The following is a 20,686-nucleotide window of genomic DNA, read 5'->3' as shown; positions in this document are numbered from 1 at the left end:
GGCGGGCGGGTGGCGGGCGGGTACCCGGAGGCCGCGGCGGGGCGAGCCGGCCACGTCGCGCGGGGGGCGAGCGGATCCGGAGTTGAGCCGGGTGCACCCTCTCGGAGGGCGCAGGCTCCCAAGGAGACAGAGGACACGAGCTAGAAAGGAGCGCGGCGGGTGGCGCCACGGGAGAAAAATAGGGGGCAAACCTGGAGGGGAGCCCGGCGAGGGGCCGGGACGCAAGGCCGGGGCTTGCGGGGATCAGGGGTCAGAAATGGGGGAAGCGGACAGCAGCGGGGGTTGTGTGCGGTCTCGTTAGTTGATAAGATCCAGAGGTGTTAAGTTTGAGTCGTGTAAGGGCTGGGCAGGGAGGAGGGGTCTGGGGAAGCCTAGGGGTGGGCGGATGGTGGAGAGCTGGGCTGCGATCCAGGGCCAGGTGAGGAGCCAGCAAGTCGCAGGTCACAGGAGATGGCGATGGGCAGGCAGGCTCAAGTGTGAGGCTGGTGTGAGGACGTGAGCAGGATCCAGGTGGAGGTGCAGAAAGCCTGGTGGGGGCAGCATCTCAGGTGTGAGGCCAACATAGGGCACTAGTGGCCCTAGGCTGAGCGTGTCCGGGGGAGGGGACCCCCACAGTGAGACCCTAGGCCAGGTCAGGGCAGTGCCACCCCATGAGGGAAACCCCTCCCTGGGGTCCCTGAAGCCATGCTGTCCCGAAAGGGTATCATTCCTGAGGAGTATGTGCTGACTCGCCTGGCAGAGGATCCCACCGAGCCCCGGTACCGCGCCCGAGAGCGGAGGGCCCGCTTTGTGTCCAAGAAAGGCAACTGCAACGTGGCCCACAAGAACATCCGGGAGCAGGGCCGCTTTCTGCAGGACGTGTTCACCACGCTGGTGGACCTCAAGTGGCCGCACACACTGCTTATCTTCACCATGTCTTTCCTGTGCAGCTGGCTGCTCTTCGCCATGGTCTGGTGGCTCATCGCCTTTGCCCACGGCGACCTGGCCCCTGGAGAGGGCACCGCAGTGCCCTGTGTCACCAGCATCCACTCCTTTTCATCTGCGTTCCTTTTCTCCATCGAGGTCCAGGTAACCATTGGTTTCGGTGGCCGCATGGTGACAGAGGAGTGCCCGCTGGCCATCTTGATCCTCATTGTGCAGAACATTGTCGGGCTCATGATCAATGCCATCATGCTGGGCTGCATCTTCATGAAGACCGCCCAGGCGCACCGGCGGGCAGAGACCCTCATTTTCAGCAAGCACGCGGTCATCGCTCTGCGCCATGGGCGCCTCTGCTTCATGCTGCGCGTGGGCGACCTCCGGAAGAGCATGATCATTAGTGCCACCATTCACATGCAAGTGGTCCGAAAGACCACGAGCCCGGAGGGTGAGGTGGTGCCCCTCCACCAGGTGGACATCCCCATGGAGAATGGCGTGGGTGGCAACAGTATCTTCTTGGTGGCCCCGCTGATCATCTACCACGTTATTGATGCCAACAGCCCACTCTACGACCTGGGACCCAGCGACCTGCACCACCACCAGGACCTTGAGATCATCGTCATCCTGGAAGGTGTGGTAGAAACCACGGGCATTACCACCCAGGCCCGCACCTCCTACCTGGCTGATGAAATCCTGTGGGGCCATCGCTTTGTCCCCATTGTGGCAGAGGAGGACGGCCGCTACTCTGTAGACTATTCCAAGTTTGGCAACACCATTAAAGTGCCCACACCACTCTGCACAGCCCACCAGCTCGATGAGGACCACAGCCTGCTCGATGCCCTGACTCTCGCCTCAGCCCGTGGGCCTCTGCGCAAACGCAGCGTAGCTGTGGCCAAGGCCAGACCCAAATTCAGCATCTCTCCAGAGTCCCTGTCCTGAGTCATGGTCCATGGGATCTCACCGTGAATGTGTGCACTCAGGCAATGTGTTGTGGTATGTGGTGGTATGTAGAGTGGGTGAGATGGGGGCCCTCCAGCCAAGCAGGAGCCTGGAGTGAGGATGGACCCTGCTCTGCTCAGCCTCCCCCTGCTGTGTGACCGGGGTGTTACAAGGCACTTGTCACTACGCTATTTCTGGCCACAGCAGGAGTCTATACTAGGATATTTTTGTCACTGCTCCTCCCAGCCCGAACTCAGGACTGGCTTACCTCTCTCTCCCTGCCCAAGGCTGGGGAGGCTGTGGGAATGGCTGGGCCCTAAAGCTGGGTCTCCAGCTAGTCTTGCCCTCATGATTAGCCGGCTGCAAGCAGAAAGTGGCTGGGGGGGGGGGAATACCCTTGGGTTGGGAACCTGCTACTCTGTTTCTGCACCCTTGAGAAATAGCCAAGGCCAGGTCCCAGGCCTCCTTAGTCTCTGAAGAAATGATGGGCGAAGGGGTGGGCCTGACAGTCAGGGAACGGAGGACAGAGACTTGCAGCTGCAGTGCGCGCATGGATAGGCTGAGGCTGGCAGGGCTCCCGTCTGTGGGCTGGCTCAGGCCAGAGAAGGGATACAATGAGGCGGGGTAGGGGGTGGCGGCGCGTGACATGAGGAGGCTGTGCTTATCATTGCCAAGGCTCTGAGAGGAGGAGGTGGACCCCGCTCCCCACGCTTCACCCCTAACACCAGGGTTCTGCAGAAAGGGTTCCATGGGTGGGAGCTGTTGGTCCCATTCAGTCCCCAGCCTGAGAGGCTGGAGTGGACTGGAAAGACCCTGACAAGCTGAGTAGAGAGAGACTGAGGTGGGGGCTCCTGGTCTACCCCACAGGAGGGGCCTCACCATGAGCTTCTCTCCTGGCTCACCAATGATACAGCTGTGACTCGCGTTGGTGGCCCAGATGAAGACTGGGGTGGAGGTGGGGAGGACCTCTTAGTTGCTGAGAAAGGGGGTGTTGGAAAGTTTAGGACACTGGGGTGGGTGAGTCCCCCCTAGATGAAGAACTCCCTGGGTTGACCTGAGCCAGGACTCTCAGAGCAGTGCTGTGTCCTTACCCAGAATTCTGCCTTCTCCACTGTCAATAAAGCCTGCCCCTCCACAACCTCAACTCTGGGCTGTTCTTACTGGGGAGGCCTGGAATGTGTTGGTGGAAAGGGAGGGCAGAGGCTAGCAGCTGGCACTCCGCACTCAAGACCTGCCAGAAGGGCCTTTCCCTTCAGACTCTGCCTGTCTGCCCACTGCCAACCCGTGTGATCAGCTCTGCCTTTGGGCATCCTGGAAGCTCAGCAGCTGCAGTCCTGCCTCTCTCCCAGGGCCTTGCTGGACCCCACTGAGAGAGAGGAGCAAGGTCAGCTGGACCCCACTGAGAGAGAGGAGCAAGGTCACCATAGATGTCAGGGTCATGAGTGGAGGGTGAGCTCTCCAGTCCCCTGCCTGGGTCCCAGTCCCGCCTCTAGCTGCACAACTTTGGTCATAGACCCATCTGTGCCTCAGGTGCCTCAGGTGATCTAGTACCTACCTCAGAGAACAGGTGCAGGAGTGAAAAGCACATGTCACAGACTGAAGCGCCCAGTCTAGAAGTGTATGAAAGATCGTGACTGCTGTGGACTCAGCCACGGGGTGAGAAAGCCGACCAAGCAAACCTTAGCAGAGAGTTTGCTTTCCCGCTTCCATGCTGATCTTTTCTCTGCCTGGTCTGACTTTGCCCTCTGTGCCCCTCGCAGCTGAGACTGTGATCACAGGGGCTGTGGCAGCAGACACCTGTCACCTGGGTCCTGTCTGCACTTAGCCCCTACAGCCTGTCACCAGGCAGCCAGCAGAGTGGCCTTAGAAGACTACCACCCTTTCCTCCCACAGATAGCCTTCTGTGTCCCCACACCTGCTGGGTCCCAGCGGGACTTGTTAGGTGGCCATTGGGGCCCTGCCTGCCCTCCTAGCCTGAAGTCCGGTGAGCTCCTCGGCACAGGTCGCAACCAGCGCCCTCTTCTGCCTCCTCACCCCCTCTCCTCCCACACAGTACTGAGCCTCTCAGCTGGGAGCCTTATTATTCCCTCTGCCCTGACAGTCCAGGCCCAGCACCTACTGACAACTATCCAAACTGTAGGCTCAATCCTGCCTCCTGGAAGCCCTCCCTGAGGTCTCTGGGGAGCGATGGCCCCTTCCCTCTCTGTGTTCTGGGTCTTCTCCTCTACCTTTGTCAGAGAGTCCATGTTCATATTCTCAAGTTCGTGGCTCCTTGAAGTTTAGGGCTGCATCTGACCAAGCACTGATCCCAGGACAGAAGGTGCAGAGGGAACAAGTGACACAGGGTTGAGTGGGTGTATGCATAATGTACAAGAGCCCAAGCCTAGCTGCCTATGGCAGTGAAGCCTGCAGCGTTCTTCAGCCCATCAGTGAGTCAGCCTCAGGCTGCTCCAGAGAAAACCCAAGGGATCAGGAAGTTGCTGCTGCTGGTCTGGGCTCACTGCTGCCCTCTGCATGCCTAGAGTCTCTAGCAAGATGCCCTTCTGCAGCTGGCTCACTGCTGGGTCCAGGGAGGAGAATCGAAGAGCTACTCAGTGTGCCCAGGGTTCTGGCTCCTGCTTGTTGGACTCAGCGTGGCGGTGCCTGAAGCCACACAGAGAGCCGGAGTTGCTGATAAGGGGCCCTTCTGCAGTGACACCTTCGGAGTCCCATCCAGATTAAGCTTCCTCCAACCCTCAGGGACTTTATGTGGTTTGTGACAGGCTGAAAGCTGTGGAACTAAGGCTGTAGAGCCTTCTGCTGGTCGAAGAGCAGAACTACATGATCCCAGGAAATCAGGGCTGCAGGACCTGAAATTTCCCCTGGCTCTAAGGGAAAACCCCAGCCTTAAGGCTCAGCTCAGGAAGGAGCTGGATGGAAGGTGCCAAGGTTGAAGGGCTGGATGGAACACATCCTGCTTATCCCCAACAAACAAGAGCAAAAGTGGGACTCAGGAAGCCTCCGCCCCCCTCCCCACAGCTTCCAGACTTCGGACTAACAGCAGGCTGTGTTAAATGACCGCAAAGATGCTATCCAATATACCACGGAGTCAGAGGGACCTCACTGGCACATTGTCTAGCCCAGGTGCAGGATGAGCCTTCCATCTGCCCCCTTCTCACCTGGACAGACCCTTGCTTTTCAGTGACTGATGGTGCAGCCTGGGGTACACATCTAGCACATCTCAGTCACTAACTCACACTTGTGTGAAGTATCCGGGCCTGTCCCACATGAGGAAGCCAGGCTGCCTCTTACTATTGGGGAAGCCCTTGCTAGTTTGGGAAAATTAGGCCTCTTAGGCATCCTGGAAGCCTTAACAAACCAGACACCTCTATGCTGGCATCTTGCGCTCCCCTCAGGCCCTCACATGCACCTCAGGCCTTTCTGCTGCTCTGCCTGGTCTCCTTGCAGCTGACACCCTTCCAGTTGTGCCCTTCACTGGAGCACCTCCCAAAATCCTTTTCCTGGAGACCGCTTTCTGAGAGCCTGCTGTCCCAGGAAAGGAGGATCCTGACTCCTACAGCCATCAGGATGCCCAAAGCCCCTGGGGTTTCCCCAGGCCCAGGCATCAGAAACTTTAGGTTGGACCAATACTTTGGTTCAAGCCATACAGATGACTTTGAGAAAGAAGAAAGGAATTCTGTGCTTCAAAGTCATGCTGTCCCCAGACTTGAGAAGCCCACATCCACTGGTTTGGAAGGAGGTGAGTAAAGGAAGAACAGTGAGACTAAAGACAGGCCGGGACCAGAAGTGGGGTTTGCTGGACTTTTGTACTGCATTTCAGATTATCTCAGCTTCTCTGCAGGCCCAGCCACCTGAGGCTTTCGAGATCCTCATGGGAAGGGAGATGGGTGCTTCCTACACTTCCTTTAATTCTGCTCAGGGCAGGCCCAGCTTTGGAGTGACCTAAAGGCTGGCTGCCCAGAACAGACACCTGGGTTCCCATGCATGAATTCCTTTTACTGACCGCCATGTCTCCCATGCCTTGATGTTAGAGTGGGACACACGGTAGAAAGTGCACATCTGACTGCAGGATTTCTTACCTTTACTGGGAGACACAGCAGGGTAGAGGTGAGCGGCACAGGCCAGCACCACCTCACAGCTTTCCTCCATTCACAGCTCCACTTAACCCTTGGCCACAGCACTCACCTCTGCATCAAGAAATCCAAGTCTTTGCAGTCTGAATTATGTCCCAAATTTCCCCTGGCTCTAAGGGAAAAGCCCAGCCTTAAGGCCCGGCTCAGGAAGGAGCTGGAAGGTGCCCAGGTTGAAGGCATCCTCCTGACCAAGCCATCAACACCACATCTGAAGCAAGTCACTTTGCATAAAGGGTAACGCCAGCTAAGAGCGAAGTAAACACTCCCCAGCACTTTTCATCAGTTCTGGCTGGCTCTTTTCCCCACCCATCCTGGAAGTGGAATGAAAGTCATTGCAAACTTCCAACTCCTCAGGAAGGTAGCACAAATAGTCTGTGCTGAAGTGGGTAGTTTTGGTTCTCAGGAAAAGCCATCTGGTTGGCTCTTCATTCTCTGGAGGGGTCTCTGCTGTCTCTGTGAGACAACCACTGTCCTCATGGACAAAGCCACAAAAGCTCCAGATGCCTCATTCTACACCCCAGCTCTGCTTGGGTCCGTTTGGGTCTTCTGGGAAGCATTTTCCAAAATGGAATCAGAAGCTTAAGAGGGCTACAAGGGGAAACAAAGGAGAGGAAGGAATCGTGACCAGGATGAAGGCCAACTGGGAAGGGCCTACATGACACAAGACCTTCGTGGGAAGCAGAGGCACCAGGTGAACAGTACAGTCGGCACCGCCCACGCCTCAGCCCAGTTCGCAGCCCAGGGCAGCTGCTTTCTGCTAATCCCAAACCTCCTTCTCAGCAGGTGATCTCAAGCTTTGCAGCACAACTATGTCCCAAACTCTTCCTACCCAGACCACCAACACTCCAGCGGAAGCAGAGCAGACTTTGCACAGCTGTGTTTCACTTTATTCTCTACTATACTTGAAATAATACTGTTGTTATTGGGGAAAGTGGAAGGTTAACTTCGGGGTAACCCAGAGGGAAGTAAATACAACCGAAACTTGCTTCAGTTCAATTCCAACTATGTCCTCTTTTTCCAATCCATGCTGGAAAAGAAATGAGAATCAGTCTATAGTTCCGTCTCCTTGGAGGGCAGCCTGAGTGGTCTGTGCTTGAGCGCTGGTGTTGGTCATCAGGAAGAGCCTTCCAGTGGGATCCCCATTCCCTGCTGTCTGTCATCACTCTGCTGTTCTCAGCCACTGTCACCCTGGATGAAGCCATAAAAGCACCATGGCCCTCAGTATGATTCTATTCAGTCCTTTTTTGGGTCCCTTTGGGTCTTCTGGGAAGCAGATTCCAAAGGGAGTGAGAAGTTCACAAGAATTATTTGGGTGATCCCTGTGAAAGATAAAGGGGAGAGGAGGAGGAGGAAGCGGTGGCGGCGGAGGAGGAGGATGAGGAGGATGAGGAGGAGGAGGAGGAGGAGGAAGAGGAGGAGGAAGAAGAGGAGGGGAAAGCCTCAGACCACAGTGCAAGCCATTTGTGCAGAGAGAGGAGAACAGGTAGAGGGTGGAGGAGGAAAACTTCATCATACAGGACAAAGTGCAGTGAAACACTCAGTGCTTCTAGAGGAACAGACTTCATGAAAGATACATGACATGTAAGAATTTACAAGATTGACTTACAAGGGCCACCCATGGGGTCAGGTGTGCCAAAGTAGCTGCCCCTGCACCTAGGATGCCGGGGCTGTGCTTCCAGTATCACTCATCCTCCAGCAGGTCAGCCTGGACTTGAGCTTTTCATGTCAGAAGCACCAAAGACAGCAAAGGAAGACATGAAAGGCCTCTCAGGGGTCACACTGGGAACTGGCCTATAGTCACATTCTTACATTAAATAAAGCAAGGCACATGTTTGAGCCCAACATCCGGGGAGTGGGCCTGAGGTCACTGTAAAGCTAAGGTGCATGACATGGACACAGAGTTGCATGAAGGAGTGGAGTCATCTGTGCCAACTATCCAGGGGTTCAGGACCTTGGCTCCTTCTTGATTTGAGCAGGATAGAAGCATCTTATGCTTCTGTCTGGTTCTAAACTTATTTTCTGACTGTAAACTAGCTTGTGATAACCACAAGAGCAGTACACCTGCATGATAACTTATAGCCATGGAGGTAACAGCCATGTGGCTGGCAGGCCAAAAATCTTATCTGCTGAACCCTTTCAAGAATATATTTTTGGGGCCGGCAAGACAGCTCAGTGGACTAAAGTGCCTGCTTAGGTGAACTTAGGCAAGACCGACCCCCAGCACCATATACCATGCCAGCTCTACCCCCAGAGAGGGCTGAGCCAGCCACAGGGTCCAGGCATAGTGGCACATGCCTATAATCCCATTGTTGGGGAGGCTGAAAACAGGAGAATCACTGAGTCTGAGCTGTGCAGTGAGACCCTGTAACTACCAAACACATTTAAAAAAAAAAAGAATGTATTTTTACCATAAAAATGTTTGCACCAGGGCTGGGGAGATGGCTCAGTAGAATAAGTGCTTGCCTGGCAAGTGCAAGGGTCTGAGTTCAATCCCTGGTTCCACACCAACAACAAAAAAAAATGTTTGCACTACCTTCAGATTAGCGTATGTTATTTGTACACCGATATAAGATTCACACAAGTTACTTTTTTCAAAGTCCCCGGGGCATGAACAACGAAGCCTCCAGCTGCTCTTCAGCTCAGCCTCTTGGCTGGATGCTTGTGGCTTCTGCCTCTGGTACTGCTGTTTGCACAGTGGCCACTCGGGCTCTGCAACTGTCTGTGACTGTCACTTTGCCTGTCCAGAATGCTCCTCTTGGTTCTCTAGCTATGCTGGTCTCTGAATCACAGTGAGATCCGGTACTCAAATCTCCAGATCGCTGAGAGTTCCAGTGCTGTCCACTGGGATGCCTGTGTTCTCCTGGTGTGTTGGCTGGATAGAAGAAAGACTCCACACCATCAGTGCCTCATATATGTTCCATCTTATGCCGTAGGTGAGCTCCTCTCTGTCTTGCTATGAATGTGATAAATACTCGATAAGCCATTGAATTCAACAGATGGCTCAAAGCTTGGAATCTTCATTTTATAGAGGCAGCAACTCCCTCTGGCTCAGCTGAGCCCCGGGTTGGCCTGACTCAGACGGTATTTTGGCCTCCAGAATAGCCTGCAGGTCCACTCCCAGCACATCTTCAATATCATTCTTCAACATTCGTTTACATGAAGAGCACCTGGATATGAGAATCAGAGAAAGGCCATGAATAACACAAAAGTCACGAACATCACAAGAAACATGTGAAAACCACTTTACATCCAGTTTTCTCATTGGCTTAACTCAAAGCAATAGAACAGGATCCATGAATCAGTTAACTAATGTGAAATGAAAAGCTTTTTTCTTCACTAACTCGTTTTCTCACTTTCCATTTATGCTGAGAAGTATTAGCTCCTGCACAAATCTCACCTTGGCAGGCTCATAAGTAACTGAGAACTATATCACCTAGAACCATTTTAACTAGCAAATGCACCCCACTCTCATTGCTCTCTAAAGCTAATACTGTGACACTCACTATTTGGGCCGCAGTCAAGGACTTAATGTGGAAATGGCTAGGAAGGATTAGAAAGTCTTGACCAAGTAGTGAAAGCTGCTAGTGAGCTATCCCACTGAAATTTCTAGGAAACATGAGCAATCACGGGAGGGAATCCCCACATTTCAGCTGTGGTCTCTGTGTGCCTGAGAATAGTGCAGCCATGTGTAGCTCAAAGCCTTAGTCTGGGCCCACATGGTCAGGTTCAATCCACAGTGTCACTTGTACTGTATGGTGATAGAGAAGGCTTCACAGTGCCTCTCTCCAGAGTCATAAATGAACACATGGTGACCCCACATCAAAGTTCATCCTCAGCACATCAGAAAGAACTACACCCAACACAACACACCAGCACCAACCCTCAGAACTCCCTAATCCTTCCCACTGACCATGATCCTGAGATTTTTTTTAGTCAAGTCCAAAACAAAGGACTATACTTTCTTTTAGAGCCTTTTGTGGTTTGTGTCTATATGTCCCCCCAAAGACTTGTGCAGTCATAGGTGGGGCTTGTTGCAGAGGTGCCTGGATCAAAAGTATGTGATTTATAGTATAATTGGGATTAGGGGGGTGTGATTACTAAATCAGTCCGCTGATTGATTGGGCACTGCCCTACTCTCAAGAGTCTAAATTGAGTATGTAAGAAACAGGGAAAAAAGCAGCTAAGGTCTCTTGTTGCTTTTGCTATACTCTGCCTTCCATGAACTGTTCTGCTCTACCAAGCCACCTTGCTTTGAAGCCTGATGATTATGTACTGAAACCTTGACAGACTGTGAGCTAAATGAATCTTCCCCCCTTTAACTCTGGGTGTCAGGTATTTTATCAGCACTGAGAAAAGTAACTGAGACAGATTCTGGAACCAGAAGTGGAGTCATTGCCATGACTCTATCTGACAATATAGTTCAAGAACCCTTGGGAATGGCTTATAGAAAGAGTTTGGAAAGGTTTGGAGCTGTCAGAAGAGAAAGGAGAGCTGAAATACCTTAGGTTATACTTGATGGAATATTCTGGTCAGAGCTCTGAAGACCACAAGACAGATAGAAATAATAAGTCTGGGCTTGGGAGACTTCTTCTGGGAAGGACGGCATTGGCTGTTGGAATCCAGTTAGTGTGCATTATGTCTTGGCAATAAGTTTGTCTGCATTTTGTTCTTGTCAAGAGACTGTCTGAGACTGAGGCTGAGATTAAGGGTGGTGGGTTAATTGATCTGACAGAAGAAATTTCAAAGCAGCCTAACATTGAGGCTGTGGCATGACTTCTGTTTAGGGCTTTTCCCCAGCTTTGTTGTGAATGAAGAGCAAAGAGCCCAGCAAAATGATTTAAATTTTTTTGAATTTGACCTGAAGGAAAGTTCCAAGAAGGCTGTGGACTGTAAAGATAGAGCAGAGGACAGGAAATCTTGATTGCTGAGAAGGAACCGAAGAATAGAAAAGATGGCCTGAGGACATCACAAGAAGCAACAGGAATAACAACCTTTACAGCTTCAAAATTGCAAAAATTAAAGACTTTGGTTTGCAAAGAGAGTCCCATTGTACGAGGTTCCAGAATGGCAGTGACCTAGAGAAGGTCTTCCTCGGGATTTGGGTCATAGGCACTCAACACCTACAGCTAAGAGAGAAGGAAACCTGGCTACTGCTCACGCTGGCAGCAGACCCTGGCATCATGCCCATGGTGCTGGTCTGAGGCACATGCACAATGCAAGAGTTAAGGGCTGAGGAAAGTTTCAACTCAGATTTCAGAAGAAGTTCTGGGATGCCAGGCAGTATGGCCCTGAGAGAGAAATGTGGGAAGCTTTGAATGTGAAGCTGAAGGAACAGTGGAGACCCCAGATGTCTGGGGAAGTCAGGAACATGGATCATCTGAGGAAAAGTGCAAGGAAGGAGCAGAGCCAGCCCCAGAGGTAAGCCATGGACACTACAATCATAGGAAGTGCTGCAGGTGCAAAGCTACCCAACCCTTTCATTTCACATCCTTTCACAGATTACTTTGGATGCTGCCCAAGGAACTACAGGACTTAATGTTTGCCTGTTTGCATTTTGGACTTGCTTCAGTTCCATCCCTTTCTCTCCCCCTATTTGTACCTTTTAGAAGGGAAAGGTCTAATTTATGCCATTGAATGTGGGAAGTGTTTAACTTCCTTTCATTTGTATAGGGACTCAAAGCTAAGAGTTTGCCTCAAGTCTCAGAGAAGACTTTGACTTGCACTTTTCAGCAATGTTAGAGCTTTCAGCAACTCTTAGAGAAAGACCAAATGCTTTTTTCATAAGGGATGTGTATGAGTCTGGGCGGACAATGGCACTTGTGTTTAGATGTCCCCCCAAAAAATTCATGAGGACATAGGTGGTGTTTTTTCAGAGGTGACTGGATCTAGAGTGTGTGACACATTCATGATGCCATGCTGGGATTGAGGTTGTGTGATTACTAAATCAGTCCACTGATTTGGCACTGCCCTAATCCCAGTAGCCTAGATAAAGTATGGGGGTGCTGCTAAAGTCTCTTGTTGTTTGTACTCCATTCTGCCCACCATGAACTGTGCTGCTGTCAAGCCTCCCTGCCTTGAGGCCAGCTGATTATGAACTGAAACCTTGACAAACTGTGAGCTAAATAAATCTTTCACCCTTGAACTTCAGTTGTCAGGCTTTTGGTCTCAGCCACAAGAAGAGCAACTAAGATAGAGCCCCTTACCTTGTACAAACATAGTAAGAAACAACCACTATTAAAATCTGTGCAATAGGAGCAAAAGTTAGGATCCTGATGTGATTTATCTTCTCAGCTTCTGCAGAAAAAAAAGAGGAAAAACAGTGAAGAGAAACCATTGGTAAGAGCCTAAGATACCCCTCACAAGACAACACCTGCTAGCACCTGTGAGCTTTGTGTCATTTTCCTGTCAAGAGAGTCAACCACCAACCTAAAGCCACAGGTCTCAGCATCATCGTTCTTATCACACACATCTCACCATCAGAAAACTGAGCATTTATCTGAGAAACAATGCAGTATTAAACACTGCACACCACATGTTACAAGCCAAGCACATCTTCCCATCTTCCTGACTATACCATCTCTTACAGAACTCAAAGCCCTCCTACCATGCACACAAATCATATTTCAATTTCCCACTGTAATGGTTGCTTAATTGTGTTAACTTGTAAAGTTTAGGTAAGAGAAAATTAGCTAAATTGTATCAGATAATTCTATACCCTACGGTGTAGTGGACCCACCCTGGGGTCGCTCCTTGCCTGGATAGTATAGGGGGAGATGGATGAAGGACATTTCTGCTTCTGTTCTTCACAGGAGCTCCAGTCTTCAACTTTGGCTTAGACATCATCTCCTGGCTTACATCCCAGACTCTCTGGATTCTGGCATAGACTCTTCAGCCTTCCCTCATAGACCCATCAGCCTCCTGACCTTGGATTGAATCCTTCAGTCTCCAGCGTGGTCACTCTCTGCACTCACTTTTCCTGGCCCAACTCTGTGGGTGACTCTCATAAGCCAATCTTATAATTTTTTCTATATTTGTATATCCCATGTTGTATCTGTTCCTCTAATAAATCACTCAGTGATGCACCCACTCTCCATGCCCCACACATGCCCTGCACATATCTCAGCCCTTGTTTCAAAAACAATTCCTTTTTCCTTCTAGGATCATCCACAGACACATCTGGCTTACCCAATCACATCCCCCAAGGTGCCTACTTGGCCACCTCCCTTACTTCTCTCAATTCATAAACATATATTTGACCAATAGGGTCATCCCTGTACAAGACCATGACTATGAACAGGGAAACCTATTTGAGGCCCAAAACATCCCAGAAGTAGGAAGTTCTGTGGGAAGTTGGGTTATCTTAGGGATCTGCTATGTCTGTAGAGAGTAGTGGGCATCTGTAGGATCACAGTGGTAGGGCCTCCTTGAGACACAGGCTATAAATGACTCCTGATTTAGCTTCTAACAGACAACAGTTGGTGGAGTTGAAATGTGACTAGAGAGTCCTTGACCCCCCCCCACAGCCCCTTATCATAAGGGGATTTAGAAAAGATACCATCCCCATTTCCCTATCACCTGATAGGACTCCCACTCCAAGCCACATAAAGCAACAAGCAACCTGAAGATGCCCAGAGCTAACAAGTAATCTCTTTCCACCTGATGACTATTTTCACCCCTTTCTAACTACCACACCATCTGGCTGGCCTAGGGACTGAATGCAGACTACTTCCTTGGGGGCTGACCTGGGCCAGAACCCAGATTATACCCTTAGTCCCAGTTTATTCATTCTCCCCATCAAACACCTGAGCCTACTAAAGACACACAGTGAAGAAGAAATGTATAAGAAGATACTTACCTTTCACAAGCAGTGTGTAGTTCACCCTCTGGCAGGTGTGCAAGGATGTGTGGCATACCACACAAGAGTAGATGGTTCCATCGTCTCCCACAGAAGTATTGAGTTTCAAGTAGCAGGTGACACTATATCCATCCTCATTCTTCTTGATGGGACCAGTACAAATGTCTGAGGAAATCCTTTGGTACTGGAGAAACTCCTGGGTCCGCTTCTCCCATGTTATGTTAATGGCTCCTGGATAGAATCCATTGGATTGACACACAAGGTATGTGTCTTTATTTTTCCTTTTTGTTTGATTCAAAAACACTCTGCTGGTTGGCATAGCTGCCAGGGAAGAGAATGCATAAGAGCGTAAGAGTTGGGCTCAGCACGAATCACCCTTTTCTCCCACTTCATGCTAACTGGCTTCTGCCACAGCCATGCATTAACATCTCTTCTACCATACCAGGCAAGGCAGAAAATATGGACACCCACTCTTTTCAGTGATGTAGACTCAGAGGCAAAGATAATGCTGCAACCACACCAAGCAATAAACTGAAGACCTGCTCAGTTCTTATAGCAGACTGGGAATTTCTGGACAGTGCACAGAAACCAGCTGACTCCTGATTTGATGTCTGGCCCATGTTAGACTTCAAGAAAGGTGAGGAAACTGAGTGGGACCTGGATGAAGTTTAGTAGTCTGGCTGGGGGCAAGGACCAGAGCCAGCAGGATGCTGACACACTGTGAGCTTGATTGTCAAGCTAATCTTTAGCTGGATACAACACATCCAGGTGTAAAGCTCCGTCACCCAATTCCTCCTGCATGCGGGTGTGGCCATGTGAAGCTAGAGTCTGATCATTCTGGATATAATAGATAGTAAAAGTATCATCCAGGAAATAGCTTTAAATAAAAACAATGTGTGGGGGCAGGGAGATTGCTCAGTAGAATAAGCACTTCCCTGGAAAGCGCAAGGGCCTGAGTTCAATCCCCAGTTCCATAAATAAATAAATAAATAAATACAAACAAACAATGTGATTCTGAAGAAAGAGTAGATAAACACATCAATAGAATCAAACACCAGAAATAGACCCACACAAATATATTCAACTCATCTTTGACCAAGGAGCCAAAGAGCCAACTCATCTTTCACCAGGTGAGTAAGGACAGTCTTTATAAGAAATGATGTTGGGGAAATTACATTCCAGTGTGAACAGTGTGCATGGAATTTAGATAGAGGCCTTCTCCTTGTCAGAAAAATTAATTAAAAATGGATCATAGATTTGAATAAAGACCTAAGACAGTAAAACCCCCAGAAGGTATCACAGGTCTTTCACAGATGCAAATGGACCTCACCGTGTGAACATTCATAGATGGGAACAAACTGAGGCAGGAGGATCACCATGAGCTGACAAGTAGCCCTGTTCCCACCTGATGACTACTGTCAACCCTTTACACCTTCCACAACATCTGCCCGGGCACAGGGACTAAACTCAGACTATTGCCTCTGAGACTGAGCTGATCCAGACCCCACCTTATACCCTTAGCCCAACTTGACATTTTTTATTTTAACAGAATAAATACCTGCCTTAAAAAAAAATACTGCTCTTTTGTTATGAATTGAATCTTCCTAAAATTCATACATCCTCCACAGAGTTCCTGGTATCACCGAACATGAAGATTGATGAAAAGTTCTTTTCTTTTTTAATGTATTTTGGTTGTTGTAAGGTCTTACCATGCACCTCAGACTTGTGGTGATCCTCCTACTTTCAACCTCCCCAGCGCTGGGATTACTTGTGTGTGCCACCACACCCAGGCTCTGGCCTGCTCAGCTGGCACTGGGGGTGGGGCTGGGGAGACATGTGGTGCCGGGGATCAAACCATAGTCCCAGTACTTGCCCAAACTTCCTAAGCAGGCCCTTTAGTCCTCTCAGCTATCTCGCAGGCCCCTGAAGGTAAATTCTTAAAGAGATGATTATAAGGAAATGAGATTGTAAGGATGGGTCCTCATGTATTGTATCAGGTGTCTTCAATAAAAGAGATTAAGGACAAAAAACCAGAATCAGAAAAAAGGACACCAAGGGAAAACAGAGAGAAGGTCAAGAAGAGAGGACTGAGGAGAAATCAATCCTGCTGACACCCTGAACTCAGACTCAGAATCCAGAATGATATGAAAATAGACATCTGTGCTTAAGTAACTAGTAGACCATGAAGCTCACTCACATATCACATGCTTTTATAAAAGAGAAAAGAGAGGCTCAAAGAGCTTTTTGGGAGATGTTTTGAGCCTTGACTGAGAACCTACCTACACTGCGCATTGCACATTGCTGGGTATTTCCACCCTTACCACTGAGCTATTACTACTCAGCAATGCTTTTGCTGGATTTTCTCCATCTGTGTTTATCGGTTATATGTTTGACTTTATTTTGGAAGAGAATTTTACCAAGTTGTCCAGGCTGCCTTCAAACTTGAGCTCCTCCAGCCTCAGCCTCCCAGGGCACTGGGATTTAAAGACATGTGCCACCAACCTTGCTTTATACATATCTTACTATGAAGCAGGTAGGAGTTATCAGTCCAATTGTACATGCCAAAATTCAGGATTAAAGATATTAAATGACTGGCCACAGTCATAGGTTAGAAATGACAAGGCTGGAATAGGACTTAGGTCAGTCAAGACAGTGCAAAGCACATCTCTCTTTTCCAGTGACCTGTCACTTCTTTAGTGATATTGACTGCTCTTGAAAGAGGTGAATTGTATAATAATCGTACGGCTGTCATTTACTGGGCATTTACAAGGACTGAGCACCATGCTAAACATTTCACCGCTATTTTCCTGCAATTTTATCTACAATACACTTTGGAAAAGCACTCAAGTTCAGAGTGAATAATGACTTGCTCAAGGGATCCAAGTGTTTATAGGAGCCCAGGACAGGAACCCATCGAGGGGACAGACCCACACACTAACCCTCCACCCACACAGCCCCCAAATGCATCCCCACCCCACAACCCAGCACCAGGGAGAATGCAGGGCACTGTCCTCAGGTACTCACCCAGAACTACCAGTAAGACCGTTCCTTCATCCTTATTGGGGGAGACAATCGCCCGGCACTGGTACACTCCTGCATCCCCCAGCTGGACCCCATGCAACTTCAGTGAGGCGTCACCCCACTGCAGCCCCTCTGGAGATACCTCAGCCCCAGGTCGCCTGATGTTAATTTTATCATATAACTCAACCACCTTTTCCTCTTTGTCGTTGGACCAGATAACACCCATAAGACTGGTGTTCAGCTTTGAGGAGCTATGGACTAAGCAGCGGATGATGGCAGTGTCATTCACGTGTACTGTAAGAGGCCTTCTTGGCACCTCCACTTTCAGAGAACCTGTGACAATAACACACTCGGTTACGAAAATGCAGGGTGTCTCAAACATGATCACATAACAAATTCCTTCTGAGTAAGTGTGAGAGGACTCAGCACACAGGCTCTAAGTTCACAGTCTGCACTGACCCACTAAGATCCCTCTTGGTGTTGCTTCCAGACTATATTGGCTTTTGGAATCTCCTTCAGTTCCACTTGAATGTCGATGTTGGAATCCTCCCAAAATGCAACTATTGAGCCCTACTTCCCAATGCGATGGCGTTGGAGGAAGGACCTCTGGGAAGGGAAGAGGGCTAAGGGTAGAGCCCATGCATGGGATTAGTGCTCTTATGAGGTGGAAAGCTCTCTCACTCTGCCCTGTGAAGACACTGCAAGAGGGTTCTGCAATTCACTAAAGGGGCCCTCACCAGAGACCCCATCATCCAGCACCTTCCTCTCAGGCTTCCAAGCCTGTACCATGGTGGGAAACAAATCTGCTGAAGCTGCCCGGGATATGGCATTTGCTGTGCCATCCTGAGAGCACAATGATAGTATTAATTTTCCACTCGTTTTGTTTTGTTTTGTTTTGTTTTGTTTTGTTTTGTTTTGTTTTGTTTTGTTTTTTGGGTTTTTTGTTTTTGGTACTGGAGTCAAACTCAGGACCTTACACTTGCCAGGCAGGCACTTAAGCCACTGAGCTATCTCACCAGCCCACTACTCATCTGTTTAGATTACCTTAAAATTCTTTGGGCACTATCTCATAGGTCTCAGAGTACTGTCAGGAGTCCCTGACTGACAGGAACACAAGAACTGTCCTCAGCTGGTTTCCTCACTGTCTGAGCATCACTGAGTGAGCGTCACACAAACCTCAATGGACGGCTCTGACACTCACTGGGGTTCTTCATGAGCTCCAGAGACCGGGTGTCACTAGCTCATGAAGCTCCTGCCTGCATCACGTTTTACAGTTCACCTTTTTAAAACTAATGTACACAAAGTATACTCTAAAATGATATGAAACGTATAGATCAGTGTCATCTATTCTCATTATTCCATCTCCACACATTTGTTTCACACGGCCAGCAGCACAGTAGTTTTTATACCCATAGGAGCACCAACTGGAATACTCTGCTACATTACAGGGGAGGTGGGGGATGGGTCCGGCTGTGAGGCGGGGTACAAGAGAAGGGCGTGGGGTGGAGTGCAAGTGCACAACAGTGGGATGATGGTGGGGCTACTTGGGGGCAGGTGATTGGAATGGGGAGTTTGTGAAGGTTGGGTGGTGAGTGGGTGGGCTTTCGGCGGGGTTGGTTAGGTGTGGCCTGCAGTATGGTATTAGGGGGTCGATGTGAATGGAGGGGGAACTGGTGAAGGGTGGGGGTGTGGAAATGTATTCCTTAAGGCTGGGTTGGTATGTGGGGGTTTCAGGGTGGAGTGGGGGAATTGATTAAAAATCAGGGATGCCCCAGGCAAGACAAACAAGACCCTAAGCTTTCCAGGCCAAAAAAAAAAAAGCTCTTTACCCAATCACAGATGCTTCCAGGCCTTTTTTCCACATCCTCATACTTTTATAAATACCCCAGACTCTCACTGTCAATTCTCTCCCAGGAAACCACAGCCTACTCAGGCCAGAATGAAAGTTTCTCTTTTCTAACTTCCTAGAAGAAAAGCAGCTCAAGGCCAAGGTGGTGGCCAACCCCTGGAATCCCTGCAGTGAGAGGCTGAGCAGGAGGATCACTGGGAACTAAAGAGCACCCCGGCTGCATAGTGAGTTCGAGCTCAGCCTGGGCCACGCACTGAGACCCTGCTAAGAAAAAGAAAGAAAGAAAGAAAGAAAGAAAGAAAGAAAGAAAGAAAGAAAGAAAGAAAGAAAGAAAGATAGGGCTGGGGAGGTTGCCCAGGGTCTAAGCGCATGCCTGGCCAGTGCAGTGACCTGGTTCGAACCCCAGTACCTCTTGCCATGCCAGCCACTGAAACCCGGCCTGGTGGCAAATGCCTATAATCCCAGCACTTGACAGTGCGAGCTGCTTAGTGAGACCCTGTAATTAATTAATTAATTAATCAATTTAAAAAATTTGTCTTCAATATTTGAGATTTTATGGGGTGTGTTGAGGATCAGTACACATGATTCACTTTGTACACAATTCTTAACACACATACCCCAAAAAAGCCATGTATTATTTTTCAGTTATTCCAGTGACTTTCCACCTTCAAATCTGGAGGAAAATTTTCTGTAAGAAGATTAAGTACCAGTATCTTTGAATGCTGACAAAGTGCTACTTAAGTTCCACCAGTTCACAATTCTGTGTCACATACACTACATACTCAAATTTTTGATCTTTCTCAGCACATTAACAAAATGAGGCAAACCGGACTACTACTACCAAAATGTTACAGAGTACACACGATTCTGACAAGGCAACAATTAGAAAGTAGTTTTCTTTAGGAAACAATTCTACTAAAAACATGGGAATAGAAGTCATTTAAAAGGACCAGCCCCCTGCCCCTGGGGCACACCTATAATCCCAGAGTTTGGGGGGCTGAAAACAGGAGGATCAATAGGAGTCCAGTCTGTGTAGTGAGGCCCTGTAATAAATACATTAAAAAAAATAAAGTCCAACAGGGTCTTGTAACAAGATCCTGTACGGGTGAAAAAAATCTAAAAGACAAGCCTGCTTAGAGTGGAAAATTGTGTCCCCTTGAGGGATTTTTCTTCAGAAATGGTGTGTCCCATGTTAGAGAAATTGAAACCAAAAATAGCATTAAGTAGATGAGTAAATGTGTCCTATCTAAATCCCATAAGATTAAATTCATTGCAGCTCTAGCCTCAATGGCAGACTGTTTATTATTTTTCAGTTCATAGAAATAAAAAGGGAAGGTTTTATTGTTAGGTGGTAGTCACAAGACTTGTTAATCACCTCTAATATAAAACTGGCTTCATAAAATTGTTTTGGCAAGAAATAGTGATAACTCCTCCAATAAACCTATTGTTCTTATTAAAAAGAAAAAAAAAAGGCCAGCCATAGATGGGGCATGGTGGGTGCCTGTAATCCCAGCTCTTGGGAGGCTATAAACAGGCGGATCACTACGCGTCAGATCTAGCAGTGCTACCCTGAACACCCTGTAGACCCTTCCCTAAAACACAAATAAATAAATTTAAAAAATAAAAGGGTCAGCCAGATAATTCAGCGGATTAAAGCACCTACTTAGGCAGATGCAAGCACAGGAGGTTCCATCCCAGGCCAGCTGTGCTGGCCCTGGCCCTTCCCCTGGCCCCTGGGCTCACAAAGACAGATTGACACTGGGCATGGGGGCACATAGCTGTAATCCCAGCCCTTAGGAAGCTGAAAACAGGAGAATCACTACAAGTCTGATCTATGTAGTGAGATCCTGTAGTCCCTGTACTAAAATACAAAAAAAAAAAAGAAAAAAGAAAAAAGAAAAAGAAAAAGAAAAGAAAGAGAAGAGAAATAAAGTATCCAAGCCATATTAAATGCATGATTGTAATTCCAAA

At 48.9% G+C, this 20,686-nt stretch overlaps 1 protein-coding gene across 1 annotated transcript; it reads left to right on the top strand.

Moving 5' to 3' along the window:
* The first annotated feature begins 19 nt into the window (after positions 1–19).
* Kcnj11 (potassium voltage-gated channel subfamily J member 11) lies at positions 20–3,001 on the top strand. The gene has a single exon (XM_004634914.2). The coding sequence runs from the start codon at positions 685–687 to the stop codon at positions 1,855–1,857; it is 1,173 nt and encodes a 390-aa protein (XP_004634971.1). The 5' UTR covers positions 20–684; the 3' UTR covers positions 1,858–3,001.
* Positions 3,002–20,686: the final 17,685 nt, after the last annotated feature.

Source organism: Octodon degus, unplaced genomic scaffold (genome assembly GCF_000260255.1).
Source record: "Octodon degus isolate 3935 unplaced genomic scaffold, OctDeg1.0 scaffold00067, whole genome shotgun sequence".
Lineage (NCBI taxonomy): Eukaryota > Metazoa > Chordata > Mammalia > Rodentia > Octodontidae > Octodon > Octodon degus.
The sequence above is the reverse complement of the archived record's forward strand: the minus strand, read 5'-3'. Positions and strand labels throughout refer to the sequence as shown.

What these genes read in the sequence shown, in the direction of transcription:
- Kcnj11 (XM_004634914.2), top strand. Translation starts at nt 685, where the DNA reads ATGCTGTCCCGAAAGGGTATCATTCCTGAGGAGTATGTGCTGACTCGC.